At 49.6% G+C, this 15,866-nt stretch overlaps 1 protein-coding gene across 1 annotated transcript in view; it reads left to right on the forward strand.

Moving 5' to 3' along the window:
- The first annotated feature begins 275 nt into the window (after positions 1–275).
- Positions 276–15,866, forward strand: part of ERCC6 (ERCC excision repair 6, chromatin remodeling factor) — a 64,045-nt gene continuing 48,454 nt past the window's right edge. Inside the window, exons 1-8 of the mRNA XM_068125105.2 lie at positions 276–374; positions 2,587–2,638; positions 4,244–4,366; positions 4,637–5,455; positions 5,559–5,679; positions 5,907–6,015; positions 6,197–6,670; positions 6,783–6,915. Of these exons, the coding sequence (XP_067981206.2) occupies positions 4,725–5,455; positions 5,559–5,679; positions 5,907–6,015; positions 6,197–6,670; positions 6,783–6,915 (1,568 nt within the window). The 5' untranslated portion in view covers positions 276–374; positions 2,587–2,638; positions 4,244–4,366; positions 4,637–4,724. The remainder of the gene's footprint in view (positions 375–2,586; positions 2,639–4,243; positions 4,367–4,636; positions 5,456–5,558; positions 5,680–5,906; positions 6,016–6,196; positions 6,671–6,782; positions 6,916–15,866) is intronic.

The following is a 15,866-nucleotide window of genomic DNA, read 5'->3' on the forward strand; positions in this document are numbered from 1 at the left end:
AGATGAATACATTCCAATCAGAACATGCTCGTAGCTCCACTGTGGTATCCCTACTTCTACCACAGTACCACTTTGTAACCGCTTTGCGCCTTTTTAAGTTTCTGCTTGTATGATGTAATGTGCACTTTATAGCGGCCATGATGGTAAGGTTTCCTGCTGAACTCTCAATCTTCCGCGGTTCGTAAATTAATAACATTCGTTTAGTATGTTGTTTATGTTAGCAGTAGTTGTATGTTCACGCATTATTTCATTTCATTATTTCATCGTAGCAAACTGGAGTGAGCATAGTTCGGACTCTGGATGTGCAAATCCGGTACATTTGTTTGGATCTAAAAGAAGAAAGAATGAAGGTACTGTACAGTGTACCTACCTCTGTACCAACGTATCGAACCTACGTTGGTTACCTGACAGGAGTAATTTCCCTGTCAGTGGATCAAGGGGTCTTACTCCTATTAAGAGGAGTGGTCCAATGGTTTGACCATGCATTGTGGCCCTTCGGGGGCAGGATGCATGTGTTTGAATGACCATCTGCTTCCCCCTTGGGGTTGAGGCGCATGTGTAATGTTATTGGGACAGCCTTGTTAACGGTGTGCCTTGGCCATGGGGTCAAGGTGCACGTCCAAGGCTGTTCATATATTTGGTTTTTTTACCTTTTTTCATCGTAAAAAAGGCAGGCCTTCCCTGTGGCCTCATAAGAGCCTACCTCTGTACCGCGTTGTCATTCTCGTATCCTTAATTTTTATGAATTGTTTTTAAAAGTCTTTATTCATTTAACATCGGGACAATTTGAACGCGAAATGTCAACCACTTCCTTCTTCCGGGGCTGGCATCAAATAGCACGAACGTGGTCCTTTGTTGTTTCCAAGCCCCCCCCCCCCTCCTCCCCATACTCATGGTGGGGGGAGGGGGCGTGACATCCATAAGCATCCATACTCATGATCTGTTCTTCTCCCCATTTATAAATGCCCCCGGTCCCAAGCGTCCTTTTTCCAGGCTATTACGATTTCCCTCCTCTTCCTCACATCCCTTGCTGTGTTCCTTTTCTGTTACATTCCCGCTGTCCTCCTCTTCTTCCTGCTGAGTATCACGTGCAGCTTCTTCACCCCCATATGTCCTCTCTCTCTCTCTTCCCTTCATCTCTCATTTCTAATGTGTGTTGATGTTTCTCCCTTTCCGTTTTGTTTCATTACATTCGTCCCTAGCTCTTCCATGAGCCTCGACCGTGTCTACAAATAGTCTAGTAGGAAGACTAGGTCCCCCTGCACCCCCCGGAGATATACTTCTAATCAGTGTTTCTAGATTGGAAAAAATGTGTAGAAAATGACTAGCTATGGCCCCAAGCTGAAAAAATGTCTCACATACCATTTTTATGCAAATTACTGCTGCCATTATCAAAAAAAGACTAGGTCCCCCTGCACCCCCCGGAGATATACTTCTAATCAGTGTTTCTAGATTGGAAAAAATGTGTAGAAAATGACTAGCTATGGCCCCAAGCTGAAAAAATGTCCCACATACCATTTTTATGCAAATTACTGCTGCCATTATCAAAAAAACGATTTTTGACATATCTCAGCCAATATTGCAGATAATTGAAAAATGAAGGTGTCTAGACCCATGTTTTGAAGGGCATAGATCATGATAGAACTATTCATAACATGATTACATGTGTCTATGGTATACTAGTATGCTAATTAGTGCTTTATTTACAAAATAATCACAGTTTTACGAAATAATAGACTCATATTAAGGTCCGTCTCACAGACGTTAACACAAAGTTTTATTTTTCTAAATACCCTGTGAAATTCACCGAATGCCCTGTGAAACCTGGGATTCTTCTCCAGCTTTTTCAAGGGCCCGACTTTTCCCTTCCCTTTGAAGGCACTGGTGCAGTCTTCTCCGCTGAACACATAGTACCCCAGGAGAGTGGCACAGTAGTCCTCTCCCAGGGATTCTGCCAGCTCAGAGACGTTGACAAGTTGGCGATGCTTCCCTGACCCTGTATCCAGGTACACCGTCAGCTTGATGTTGTGGGCATGGTGGAGCAGGATCAGGAGGATGTCTGTGTCCGGTGTTCTGACTACAGCGTTCTTGTATCCGATGGTAGCAGCATGATGGAGGTACAGAACCACCCTGGTATCAGTCTCTTCCTGGTTGCTGTAGATCGTGGGGAGTTCACGTACCTCGACCTGAAACACAAAAAGGCACCGCATTTCAATCACCAGTCACTGCCAGTTTCAGTATATCTCCGGGGGGTGCAGGGGGACCTAGTCTTTTTTTGATAATGGCAGCAGTAATTTGCATAAAAATGGTATGTGGGACATTTTTTCAGCTTGGGGCCATAGCTAGTCATTTTCTACACATTTTTTCCAATCTAGAAACACTGATTAGAAGTATATCTCCGGGGGGTGCAGGGGGACCTAGTCTTTTTTTGATAATGGCAGCAGTAATTTGCATAAAAATGGTATGTGGGACATTTTTTCAGCTTGGGGCCATAGCTAGTCATTTTCTACACATTTTTTCCAATCTAGAAACACTGATTAGAAGTATATCTCCGGGGGGTGCAGGGGGACCTAGTCTTCCTACTAGACTAAAAGGAAACCGCAGGAGGAAGCCATTCGACTCGTGACAACCTGCGCTGGTAAGCATAGCCAACCTATGGTTGTTTATCCGTGTTGTATCCTTGCACAGCATGAGTCATGAGATGGGTTTTGTAATCACACCTGTGTGTCCGGGCCGTAACGTTTTTACCGTTTGAGTTTTCAACTTTTCAACAAATCAAATTTTCAACAAAGCTTTATTATGATAATATGGAGAAGACAAATTAATAATTTTATCAAAAGGTCAAAGGTCAGCGTCACCTAAAATCATCAATTTTCATCCACTTGACCTGAAATTTAAATTTACCGTTTGGGTTTTGCCATCAAATTCTCAACAAAGCTTTATTATGATAATATGGAGAAGACAAATTAATAATTTTATCAAAAGGTCAAAGGTCAGCGTCACCTAAAATCATCAATTTTCATCCACTTGACCTGAAATTTAAATTTACCGTTTGGGTTTTGCCATCAAATTCTCAACAAAGCTTTATTATGATAATATGGAGAAGACAAATTAATAATTTTATCAAAAGGTCAAAGGTCAGCGTCACCTAAAATCATCAATTTTCATCCACTTGACCTGAAATTTAAATTTACCGTTTGGGTTTTGCCATCAAATTCTCAACAAAGCTTTATTATGATAATATGGAGAAGACAAATTAATAATTTTATCAAAAGGTCAAAGGTCAGCGTCACCTAAAATCATCAATTTTCATCCACTTGACCTGAAATTTAAATTTACCGTTTGGGTTTTGCCATCAAATTCTCAACAAAGCTTTATTATGATAATATGGAGAAGACAAATTAATAATTTGCTTAAAATGTCAAAGGGCAGCGTCACATAAAATCGTCAATTTTCATCCCATTGACCAGATATTTTAAGAATTTGCATATTGGGTCACAGAAATGGTTCAACAATCAAAAGCTAGAAGCTGATTATTTTTTCAGATCTAAAGCTCAAAGGTCAAGGCTGCATACAATCATCAATTTTCATTTTGTATTTATTTTAAACAGTTTTCGTAATTTTGAGCATACGGAAGAAGAATAAGGAGACGTCTGAATAGAAACAGACGCAGACGGGCTTTGCATTTTCAGATGCTTTCGAGTTATATACTGAATGTCGAGCAAGAAAGTAGCACCATTTTAAAAGTCTTCATTGTGGCTTGTCCGTGGTTCGAACCGACCATTACGCTGACGCCATCATACTTTCCATACGTCATTCATAAGTTTCTTTCAATCAATACCAATAGCTGCATCGGGGAGGCAACATATCTGGAAACCACCATTTCGTAGCAAACTAGAGTGAGCATAGTTCGGACTCTGGATGTGTAAGTGCATGATTCAAGTACTGCCTACTTATGTCACATTAAGCACATATTAAAGCCTGACTTACATGGTAGGTGGTAGGTATTTAAAATTACATATTTTGAACATAATGCTGAATTTTGACTTGAGTATCATGTCCGACAGGCCAAAGGCCAACCCCCGCTTGCGGGGAAAAATGGCCTCTAAAGGTGGTTTTTTTTTTTTTGGTTTTTTTTTATCATGTCCGACAGGATGGTGCAAAATTTGCACTTACCTTTGAGCTGTCTGATCTTGGTTTGATTCCCGACCCGACTATAAACTGTCGGATTGCTGCTTCGCAGGTATGGGGTTGCATCACTGAGTACATCGTGCCTTCGGTGTACCTTGAGTTCACTGTCCCTTCTGCTAATATTGATTTCTGGTGGATGTCAAAGATTCCATGGTGTCTTTTCAACAATGAGTAGGTGAGTTATTACTGGCGCCCTGGACTGGCATGAGTTATCGCTGGCTGGCCAGGCAGCCAGTTCATGAAAGATTTGTGCCAAATCTTCCCTTCCATGACATCACAAGAAGATGGGATTCATTACAACAGGCATTTTAAAGGCCATTTTCCCTGCTAGAGCGGGGGTTAGCCTTGCGGGCCCCATGACAATCTTCATTTCATTGTAGGCATTAAATAAACGGTAAAACTGAGTATTGCATCTGTAAAATAATTTTTCCCTCCCTTTTGACAGAGGATTGTTTCGGTTGTGAAGAAAGTGATGAAAATAGTTTCACGGAAAAGGCTATTCTGTGGCAACTTGAGACATAACGGGTAAGCTGATGCAAAAGTTACTCGTGGATGGTGAACATTCCTTCAAATGTGACATGTCAGAAAAAGATCTTCATGTAGTCGTGAAACAAATATTTGAAGCCACTGAGGATTTGCAAGCAAAAGATCCTGCTTTTGCTTTGGCACTATCGATGGTCGACTCAAATGACAAGGCTATGGACATTGAGATTTGCCAAAGCACGACCAATAATGAGGACAATGTTGGAGATGGCACGGGTTTTGTTGATGATGATTCTGCGACCTCAAGCCAAAACATTTCATCCATTTTAGTTGAAACAAGTTTGGCTGATCAGTCCGCTGTGGCTGAAGGTGATCACCAAGATGCTACATCAAAACGAGCAGCATGGGAATCACTATGTCCACCAAATGAGGATCCATCCTCATCTTTGGCAAATGCTCAAAGACATTCCACGTCCCTTTGTGTGCAAGGAGCTTCTATACCATTGCTGGACTCATCGAAAGATGAAGCTTATGGGTTGTCTCTATTGGCTGCTGAAAAACACAAAAGAGCACGCCCTCTTTGCATCGACCGTACACTCATCAAATCCTTGGGCTCCCAGTCCCAGCCAAGTGCGTTGCTGGAACTGGGTGTTGCTGCCTACGAGCAAGAAGCATTGGAAGCCGGAGTCCTACAGCAGGTAGATCAGGCACTCTCTTCCAGCACACCTGCACGTAGTTTTGAAACCGAGAGAAGTTACCAGGCTGTCGTGGAAGACTTGAGGTGAGTTATGATTGTTAGGTTCTCATTTTATAGAACATTCACTACCTTTTATGTTATTCATGCCACATTTCCGATGCTCATCTGTATTGCTGTGTGAGGTTAGGTCTTGTCACAAGGCACTGCAGAACATTGAGGAGGTTCAGCAGAAACTCCTTCCACATGTTGCTACCAGTAAGGAGGCTGCCCGGCGATTTGAGTCTGTTCGCCGGCAGAAAGAAAACAAGGTGAGGTTATCCAGTAGTTCCCATCTGGGAATAACTTCCATGAATGACTAGATAAGTCTGAAATGCTTTTGCTAATACTGATTCATGCCAGAGCTTGATTAATACATCCAAGTGCATATTTGACCTACTTTGGACATTTTACAGTGAGAATGGGTGGTTGACATTGCCTGTATTTTGTATTGGTACTATCAGGCTCTGTCTGTGTCCATGTTTATGCCCGGTGCTAGGAGAGACAACTCAAGAGTCTGGAGGCAAGACAGCGGCACTTTGAGGGCATACTGGGACATGAAATAAGTACAGCTTTGCAAGCCAAAGTGCAGGAGACAGAATGCAAAGGTGACTGCTCAAAACCAACAACTTCGCTTGCTTTGCTTTGCTACTAATTTGTTGTCAAGTGTATAAAATAAAAAAATAATAATAATAAAAAAACCTGCATGATGTTATATGCGATGTGCTTTAATTGTCTATCGTGAAACTGATGTCAAAATGTAGATTTTGTCATGGAATTATCTTGCAGAGGTTGGTCCATCATCGCTGGGAAGCAGTCTGACACCCGAGGGCGAGTCAGAATGGGAGATGCTTATTCGCACGGGTCAGATGACGCCATTTGGTTCACGAGATGAGGCCTCGACCAGTGACAAGTCAACAACAAGCCAACCCCAACCTCGTAGGCTCATGCTTAGTGACAACTGTGGGTTTGAGAGCTACCTGGAAGACCAGGCTAAACTGGCACAAGCAAGGAAGATGAGGTTGCCACTGGCTAGAAGGAAGCGAAAAGCAACGTTGGGGAAGGTTGTAAGGATAAACGATCATTCACAGGGTGTTGAAGCAAGACCGGTGCCACCAAAGCCTAGAAAGGTGAATAATAAGAAAGTCTTTGTCCCAGGGACAAAACAAGTGGACCAAAAGCTCCAGAAAGAGCTGGAGAAGCTACAGAAGCATGCCCTGCATCTCAAAAAGATATCCTCTATGAGAAAACCACGCAGCAAGGGTCAGAGATGTTGTCTCGGTTGATTTCCTTCAAACTTTGCGAAAATCATTAAGTGATTCTTGATGTTGTAGGAAAACCAGATTGAAGGTTAAGAAAGCTTCTTTTTTTCCAGGTGATCTTCCAGAAGCTGGAGATACTTCAGACAGTGGAGATGTGAGAAGCACTGAGGGAGGTGAGGAGCACAATGCATGGGACCCTCAAGATTTTGATTCTGATGCAGTTTCGCTGCCATGGAAACACGGAAGGTGCAGTCTTCTTCTTATTCTTCTTCTTTCGAGTGCAGTATATGGTTCAGAGTAGCATCATTTGCTGGGTTTACATCTGTGTCACTGATGCAGTGCCTCTGTAGGTTAGAGCAGGAATTTATAATTTGCTCAGGGTTCCAGCAGTAGTTCACCTATTTTTCACAAAGGATTGTGGGATCTTCAACATCCACAAAGTAATGCTGGCACATGGGACGTCCAGTTAAACATCCATCCGAGCGGTGGCACACACAATAATGCCTCGCCCTGCCAAGAGGTGAATGTGCAGATTTCTTGGCTATTCTGCCAGCCTGGTTCGGTCATGTTTTATGACTTGTATATTTGTTTTTGACGTCCCATGACACCGAGAAATTCGAGAAATTCTTTTTTAATTATTTGCTTTTAATCCAAGATGGCTGCCATGCCACGTGACCGATGAGATCACAATTATCATAAAACACATTCTGCATGGGTGTCACTCCTACCCTGAAAGTTGTGTCTCAATCGGACATGTGGTTGCTGAGAAAAACGAGGTTTAGCCTGTACGGACGGACAGACAGAAAGACAACCCGAAAACATAATGCCTCCGGCCACCCTTGGGAGCGGAGGCATAAAAATTGAAAGTTGACTCATGTCATCAACACCCATGGCAGATGTTGTACACTAGACCTTGTCTCAACTAGTGTGGGAACAATGGCATCATTGGTGAAGTGGTATTCCAGCCATAATCGGTTGAATTGAAACCTTTGTCAAAAAATCTGAAACTTCATACATCTGATCTATGACCTGATATTAGGGAAGAATTAAATTTACGACTTGCATAACTTTTTATTTTTTCATTATTATTTTTTTATGACATCATTTTTAGAATAAAAACTTTTCAGATTTGAGTCCATAGATTTTTCTTGTCTACGTTTTACACCAAATATGAGTCCAAGTAAGGTTTTTTGTTTTAATCTTTTTTGTATACGTAGTCGAGGCTTGTGGAAGAGCTAGTATTAATACACTAAACAAACCTGATGTCGGCTTAACGGTTAAGATGGCTGGATTAAAATTTTCGCATCTTGAATTTGAGACCCTATCTTACTTTTGAAATAACACTACGTGGGTTGACGCAGCCTGTCATCCTTCCGAGGTCAGCAAAATGAGTACCAGCTTACTGGTAACGGGGCTCTGCATCAGCGGCGCAGCTGCACTTCCAGAAGATAATGCAACTAGCAGCTACAGGCTGCATACAAGACGACAACAAGTACACTGAATGGATCAGGACACAACCAGGCCAAAAGGAACAACTGAGAGAAAAGGAACAATGAAATGAATGAATGATCGTTTTAAGGCCATTTTCCCCGCTAGAGCGGGGGTTAGCCTTGCGGGCCCCATGACAATCATGGTTCCTTGTTTGAGGCAATGTTTTTATGGCCAGATGCCCTTCCTGACGCCAACTCTTGGTCACGCTCTTCGATGCGCAGGGATACGTTGTACCGATTCTAAATCGGGGTACACACCGTGATCATTCATCCCAGCAAGCTGGTACTCAATTTGCCGACCTCGGAAGGATGACAGGCTGAGTCAACCCCCCTGGCGTTAATTCAGTGATCGACCGGGATTCGAACCGAGGATCCTAGGATCCCAAGCCGGCACCCTAACCACTAAACCAACACCAGGAGAGAAAAGGAACAATTGAGAGAAAAGGAACAATTGAGAGAAAAGGAACAATTGAGAGAAAAGGAACAATTGAGAGAGTGGGGAGGGGGTGAGGACACCAACAGCAGAGTTGAAGGCCAAGATAGAGGCAGACACGGACAAACAATGGGTGCAGGGGGAAATGAGGGACAGGAGACGATGCATGGGGTGGACAAGATGGATACAGAAGGAAACTCTCAGGAGGGAAAACTGGAAATTTGGAAGGAGGGTTTGGGGTGGTGAGGGGGGGGGGGGGGGGAGCGAGCGTAAAAAATATGGTTTTGGATTGGGGAACGATCCTAGATGGTAATGAACCGGTCTTGAAGACCTGGAGGGAAGAATTAGATTGAAGAGAGCCATCTGTGGAGTTGGAATTGTATGACATTATAGCGCGGGAGGGCGGCCCCGACGTGGGGGTCGGGCCACTGGCGGTGGATGGTCCACATCGAGGTGGGCCGGCTTGAGGCGGTCTACCGAAACGCGGTCAGGAGTACCGCCGATGTCCAGGGTGAAGTGCTTCGCCCCGGTCTCCAGCACGCGGAAAGGCCCGTCGTACGGGGGCCGCAGTGGTGTCCGATGGGCATCGTGGCGGACGAAGACGTACTCCGCCGTGCGAAGCTCCGGGGTGACGTGCGTCGGTGGGTGCCCGTGGCATGCCGTTGGCACCGGGGCGAACCTCTGGGCGGTCTCTTGCAGAGCGGAGCGCTGCTGTGCCGCGGACCATGGTGCCGTGGAGTCGGGGAGGAACTCGCCCGGCACCCGCAGCGGTTGCCCGAAGACCAACTCCGCCGCGGATGCGCGCAGGTCCTCCTTGGGCGCCGTCCGGAGGCCCAGCAGGACCCAGGGGAGCCTGTCGACCCAGCCGCCGTCGCGGAGGGTGGCCCGGAGCGCGGCCTTCAATGAGCGGTGAAATCGCTCACACAGGCCGTTAGCCTGGGGGTGGTAGGCCGTGGTTCGGTGCAGCCGGACCCCGAGCCCCTGCGCAACCGCTCCCCAGAGCTCCGAGGTGAACTGGGGGCCGCGGTCGGATGAGATGTCTGAGGGGGCGCCGAACCGGGCGACCCAGGTGGCGATGAAAGCCTGCGCGACATCGGCCGCCGTTGTCGACGCCAAGGGCACGGCCTCCGGCCACCGGGTGGTGCGGTCCACCATGGTGAGGACGTGGGTGAAACCCCGCGAGGGGGGCAGAGGTCCCACCAGGTCCACGTGGACGTGGTCAAACCGGCGTTCCGGCACCGTGAACGGGGCCAACGGGGCCTGGGTGTGCCGGTGCACCTTGGCGCGCTGGCACGCGAGGCATGTCCTGGCCCAGCCGCGGACGGCCTTCCGGAGGCCATGCCAGACGAACTTGTCGGCGATCAGCCTTTGGGAGGCCCTCGCGCCCGGGTGGGACAGGCCGTGGATGGCGTCAAACACCTGGCGCTGCCAGCCCGCGGGCACAATGGGGCGAGGACGCCCGAGGGAGACGTCGCACAAGAGGGCCGCGCCCGCGCCGTCGAACGGCACCTCGGTGACGCGGAGGCCCGTGACGGCGGTCCGCAAGGCCTGGACGTCGGGGTCAGCGGCCTGGTCCGCTGCCATCCGGGCATAGTCGATGCCGAGGTGGACTGCGTGGGCGACGGCCCGGGAAAGGCAATCCGCAACCGGGTTGTCCTTCCCCGCGACGTGCTGGATGTCCGTCGTGTACTCGGACACGGCCGAGAGGTGACGCTGCTGCCGGGCCGACCACGGCTCGGTGACCTTGCCCATCGCGAAGATCAGCGGCTTGTGGTCGACTAAGGCAGTGAACGCCCGGCCCTCGAGCAGATGGCGGAAGTGCCTGACCGCCAAGTGAAGTCCGAGCAACTCGCGGTCGAAGGTACTGTAACGGCGTTCGGGCGGGCGAAGCTGCCGGCTAAAGAACGCCAGCGGTTGCCAAGCTCCACGCACCCATTGCTCGTGCACCGCGCCCACCACGTAGTCCGAGGCATCGGTGGTGAGGGCGATCGGTGCATCGGGCGCCGGGTGCGCGAGCATGGTGGCGTTAGCCAAAGCGAGCTTCGCGCCCGTGAACGCCGTGTCCATCTGCTCGGTCCAGGTAACGTCGCCTTTGCCCGGCTTACCTCGGAGAGCTTCGTGCAGGGGGCGCAGGAGCTGGGCGATACGGGGCAGGAACCGATGGTAAAAGTTCACCATGCCCAGGAACTCCTGCAGCCCTCTGATCGTGCGGGGGCGCGGAAACCCCTTCACCGCCTCCACCTTGGCCGGCAGGGGGACGGCTCCGTGCCTGGTGACACGGTGCCCCAGAAAATCGATTGTGGCGGCGCCGAACCGGCACTTTGCGGGGTTCACAATCAGGCCATGCTGGCCCAGGCGTTCGAAGAGCGTGCGGAGGTGGCGTAGGTGCTCTTCGCGGGACGCGCTGGCGACGAGGATATCGTCCAGGTAGACGTAGACAAAATCCAAGTCGCGCAGGACGCTGTCCATCAGTCGCTGGAACGCCTGAGCCGCATTCTTCAGACCGAAGGGCATGCGCAGGAACTCGAAGAGTCCGAATGGCGTGATGACCGCCGTCTTCGGGACGTCCTCCGGCCTGACGGGGACCTGATGGTAGCCGCGTATGAGGTCCACCTTCGAGAAGAAGGACCTGCCCGCCAAACGGGCGGAAAAGTCCTGAATGTGGGGGACGGGGTAGCGGTCGGGAGTCGTGGCGTCATTGAGACGGCGATAGTCCCCGCACGGTCGCCATCCCCCGCCGGGCTTCGGCACGATGTGCAGCGGCGACGCCCAAGCGCTCTCTGAGCGCCGAACGATGCCGAGTCGCTCCAGGGTAGCGAACTCCGCTTTTGCCACCGCCAGCTTCGTCGGCTCGAGGCGGCGTGCCCGGGCGTAGACCGGTGGCCCGACGGTGGGGATGTGATGGGCCACCCCGTGCTTGACGGCCCCCGCCGAGAAGGTGGGCCGCGTGAGGGCCGGGAAGCCGGCGAGGAGGCGGGTGAATGCGTCCGCTGCCGGAAGCGTACAAACCAACGTGGCCGGAACCGAATCGTTCGGCAAGCCGCTTGGCAAGCCGCTCGTTGAGCTGGGCAACGCACATGCGAGCGAGCTGAACGTCTCGGCCTGGACAAGCCGTCTGCGCTTGACGTCGACCAGGAGCCCATTAGCGCACAGGAAGTCCGCGCCAAGCAGTGCCATGGGCACGTCGGCGGTGACGAACGTCCATCGGAAAACCTGCCCTCCAAACCGCAGAGAGAGGCAGCGTTTTCCGTACGTACGGATGGGCGTCCCGTTCGCGGCAAGCAGCGCGGGGCCCCCACCCGCGGCGTGCTTGTCTGACGTGCCGGCGGGAATGACACTCACCTGTGCTCCCGTGTCGCACAGGTAACGGCGCCCGGAGAAGGTGTCCGTTATGAACAGCAGGCTGCTCGAACGGCCGGCGCTCATCGCCACAATTGAGCGCCGGCCCGGGTGTTTCCCGACCCGTTGAAGGAGCACGGCGGATGACACCGCCGAGCTTCGTGGCCGAACTTGGCGTGGAACCAGCACCAGGTGGTGGAGCTGGAAGAGCGCGGCTGGCTCCGCCAGGCCGGTGGAGTCGACGGGTTTCCCCGCGGTGGCGGTTTTCGTCGCGGCGGTGGGCGGGGCGTGGCGGCGTTCACGAGGTGCGTATCAGCATGCTGCTGAACCACAGCGTGCTGTAGAAGATGATGCTGTGGAACATCAGCGTGCTGTAGAAGATGATGCTGTGGAACATCAGCGTGCTGTAGAAGATGATGCTGTGGAACATCAGCGTGCTGTAGAAGATGATGCTGTGGAACATCAGCGTCGAAGGCCGTGACGGCCACGCCAACGCTCGCCCGCGTGTCCGAAGCGGCGAAGTACTTGTCCGCCTCGGCCGCCAATGCTCGGGGTTCCGTTAGCCCGGTCCCGGCCAACGCGAGGCGAACCTGCGCTGGAAGTTGGCGACGGAAAAGCACCCGGAATAGCGAACCGGGGGCTTCGTCGCCCAACAGTGACAGCATATGGTCCATTCGGACCGACGGGCGCGTCTCACCGAGCTCGGGGAGATCCAGGAGGCGATCGGCCCGTGCGTCGTCCGTGAGGCCGAACGTGGCTAGGAGTAGCCGCTTGAGTGCCTCGTACTTGTGGCCGTCCGGTGGGTGGCGAAGGACGGACACAACTCGAGCGGCCGTGCCGGGCCCGAGGGAGGCGACGACATGGCAGTAGCGCAGGTCGTCGTTGGTGAGGCGCCGAAGCTGAAATTGGGCTTCGGCTTGAACGAACCAGACTTCGGCCTGGGCCTCCCAAAATTCGGGAAGTTTAATCGCCATTGCCTTGTCGTTGGCCATTGCAATGGCGTCGTGTTCGGAAGGATCGCTACGGCAGATCCAACGTCGGGGTCACCAGTATAGCGCGGCGTTACGCGTGCTGCTTGTGAGCAAGGAGGAAGCGGACAAGCGGTAACATATAAACGTCTTTATTGTAAGACTACACTGTAACACTGAACTCCTCCGGGCTGGTCGCCCGGTGTATATCATGAGGCCACGCCTACCCCTCGGGCGTGGCCACCGCCCACTTGGTGCGTGGAATGATGTCACCACGCCAGTGGGCTTTTGTGTCCGCCACAACATAGTCAGATAGTTTGGAGAGAAAGTCAGGATGCCAGAGTGTTTCAATCTCATGAGATATGTCCAGAGAGCCGGCCCTGGGCTCATGTCTGACATGGAGTTCCTCAATCCATTGTTGGGTGAATCGAAGCAGCATGTCGAAGGTGGAGTGACCTAGTCTGAAACCAACCAATTTGGTGATCTGAGATTAGGTTGCTGGAAAAAAAGAATTATTTTATGTCAACTGTGATTATGGATTCCATGACGTTGCTGATGAATGGAAGTGAGCTGATAAGTCTATAGTTCAGGGGAACAGTTTTTGCACCTTTTTACTTCCACCACATTTGTTTTCACAACAGTCTGCCTGTCTGACTGTGAACAGGATATCTCAAAAAGTTTTGGACAGATTCGACGAAATTTAGTTGATAGATTGGGTCTGTGACAAGGAGGAATTGGTTCAATTTTGGTGAAGATCCGAGTCCGGATCCGAGGATTTTTAATGCGATTCTTCACCATTGAGTGATGGGGCTAAAACTGATATATAGCACGATATCTCAAAAAGTTTTGGATGGATTTGAACGACGCTTGGTGGACTGGTTGGGTGTGTGACACCGACTAATCGATTGAATTTTGGTGAAGGTCCGGTTCCAGATACGAAAATGTTTTAAGTTTTCAAGTGGTTCACCTTTGAGAGATGTGGCCAAAAATGATATATAGCACGATATTTCAAAGAGTTGTGCACAAGTTGTGACAACTTGGTAGACTAGTTGGGTGGGTGACGAGAACAAGCCGATTAGGTTTTGGTTAAGGTCCGGATGCAGATCCAGCCTCTCAGTGTGGTACAAAAAATAAACTGTTCAGCCTGTTGGAGGTATGCGCTCTACCGAGTGCCATTCACATTTATTTAATGCAGTGATGTTGGCTGATTTCCAAGCAGATGGAAAACGATCTAGTGGAAATGATAGGGTGAAAATGACAGACAGGATGTGAATGGGCCGCAAATCAGGATTTTCGGACATGTGCGCTGATGTCGTCCAGTCCAGTTGTAGAGTCAGTCGAGGGTTGAAAGAACCTTGTCCACCTTCTAAGGTGCAAAAGACACAGAGTCCAGGAGGAGTTGGGTACAGCAGAGAAGGATTGGCACGGGGAGTGAGGGGTGTTACATGCTCCTCCCCAAACCCCGGTCACCGTGTACCTCCGAGCCCCGAAAGGAGTCACGGCAGAAAGATGTGCTATTATGTGTGTGTCCCAATGACCAATGGTAGAACCACACCAAGCAATTGATACAAAAACCAAGTATTGTATTCAAACTCACACAATAATAACACTTAACGCAAGTACCAGAAAACTCTGACTTGCACAGCAAACACCATACAATTCCTATGATGGTACCACCGATGTATTCCTGAATCAATAACTCACAGTACTCCAACGTGAGCGAACTGTAACATCCCCCAAAGTCACTGTGTCATGACACCAGGCCAAAGTTGATCCCCGCTCTGGTGATCACAAGAAAAGGTCGTACTGAAACCTGAACCCAGGACGGCTGACAGTCGACGCTGCAGAAGAGCCGCTTGATGAGAGGTCGGGCCGAAGTCGGTCCGGTAATGGTTCACCCAAAAGGTGATTGGGAATTCACACCTTCCGTTCACCAGACAATGAAGCTGATGTTACAGATTCGTCACTTCCGTTGTGGGGGTTTTCCTCCACTTGAAATATTTCTGATTCTATGTATTATTATTGTCTTCCAAAGGTTTATTGTTTATGAACTGTTTTCAAAAGGTAAAAATAATTAATGTTTTAAATTAAACCGGAACCGGACGACGAGGAGGAAGAAGAAGAAGAAGAGAGAAGGCGTGGCGAGTTAAGTCGGACAAGACGCGTGGCTTCCAGCTCCGTAGTGAGCGTTATCGAACAAAAGTCGCGAGTGAACTTTGAGTTTCCTTGGAGGGAATTTCCTGCGATAGGTGTTATCGCTGGAGGATTGAGAAACCTGCGTAGTCAGGTTTAGGCATGGAGGTTCGGAAGAATCCTCGCCAAGTCTCTTCGACTCAAGTAAGAGCCGTCGGCCATGTTGAACCTCGCGCTTTGTTCACCGAAAAAGGTTTTGCTACGCGTCAGCTTTTCTCACCCTCCTGTTGTCTGCCGGGGAAAGCGGCGTTTGAAGATTACATTGTGGTTCGCTGATTGAACTGTGAACATGCACGTCTGGATCGTGCCTTTGGGATTTCCCTGTCCTCCGCCAGTCTGTTTTTGGTTTGGACCACGTGACTGTTCACGCTTTGCCTATGCCTCATTACTCGCCTCATCTCCTCTACGCCTCATCGCCTCATCACTACTCGCAGGAGGGGATCACCTTTGAGTTATAGAGATATTGAGGGGGGTTCTTTTTCATTCACTGGGAGCGCAGTGAGTTATCTTACTTTAGCTGATGGTACCATCTGAAGATGTATTGAGTGCACTTTGATTGCTATTGGTTGTACCGTTATTCTTGTGTGTGATTTTTAATAGAACATTTGTTGGTTTATAATTATCATTGGTGCGGTTTCACTATTGATTACTGACACAGAATAACATATTTTTCTGCCGTGGCTCCTCTCGGGGTTCGGAGGTATACCGAGACCAGGAGGTCGGGGAGGAACACGTAACAGAAATTGGGGGCTCGTCCAATTGACTCGTGGGCTC

Source organism: Myxine glutinosa, chromosome 8 (assembly GCF_964187855.1).
Source record: "Myxine glutinosa chromosome 8, kmMyxGlut1.1, whole genome shotgun sequence".
In the NCBI taxonomy this organism is placed as follows: domain Eukaryota; kingdom Metazoa; phylum Chordata; class Myxini; order Myxiniformes; family Myxinidae; genus Myxine; species Myxine glutinosa.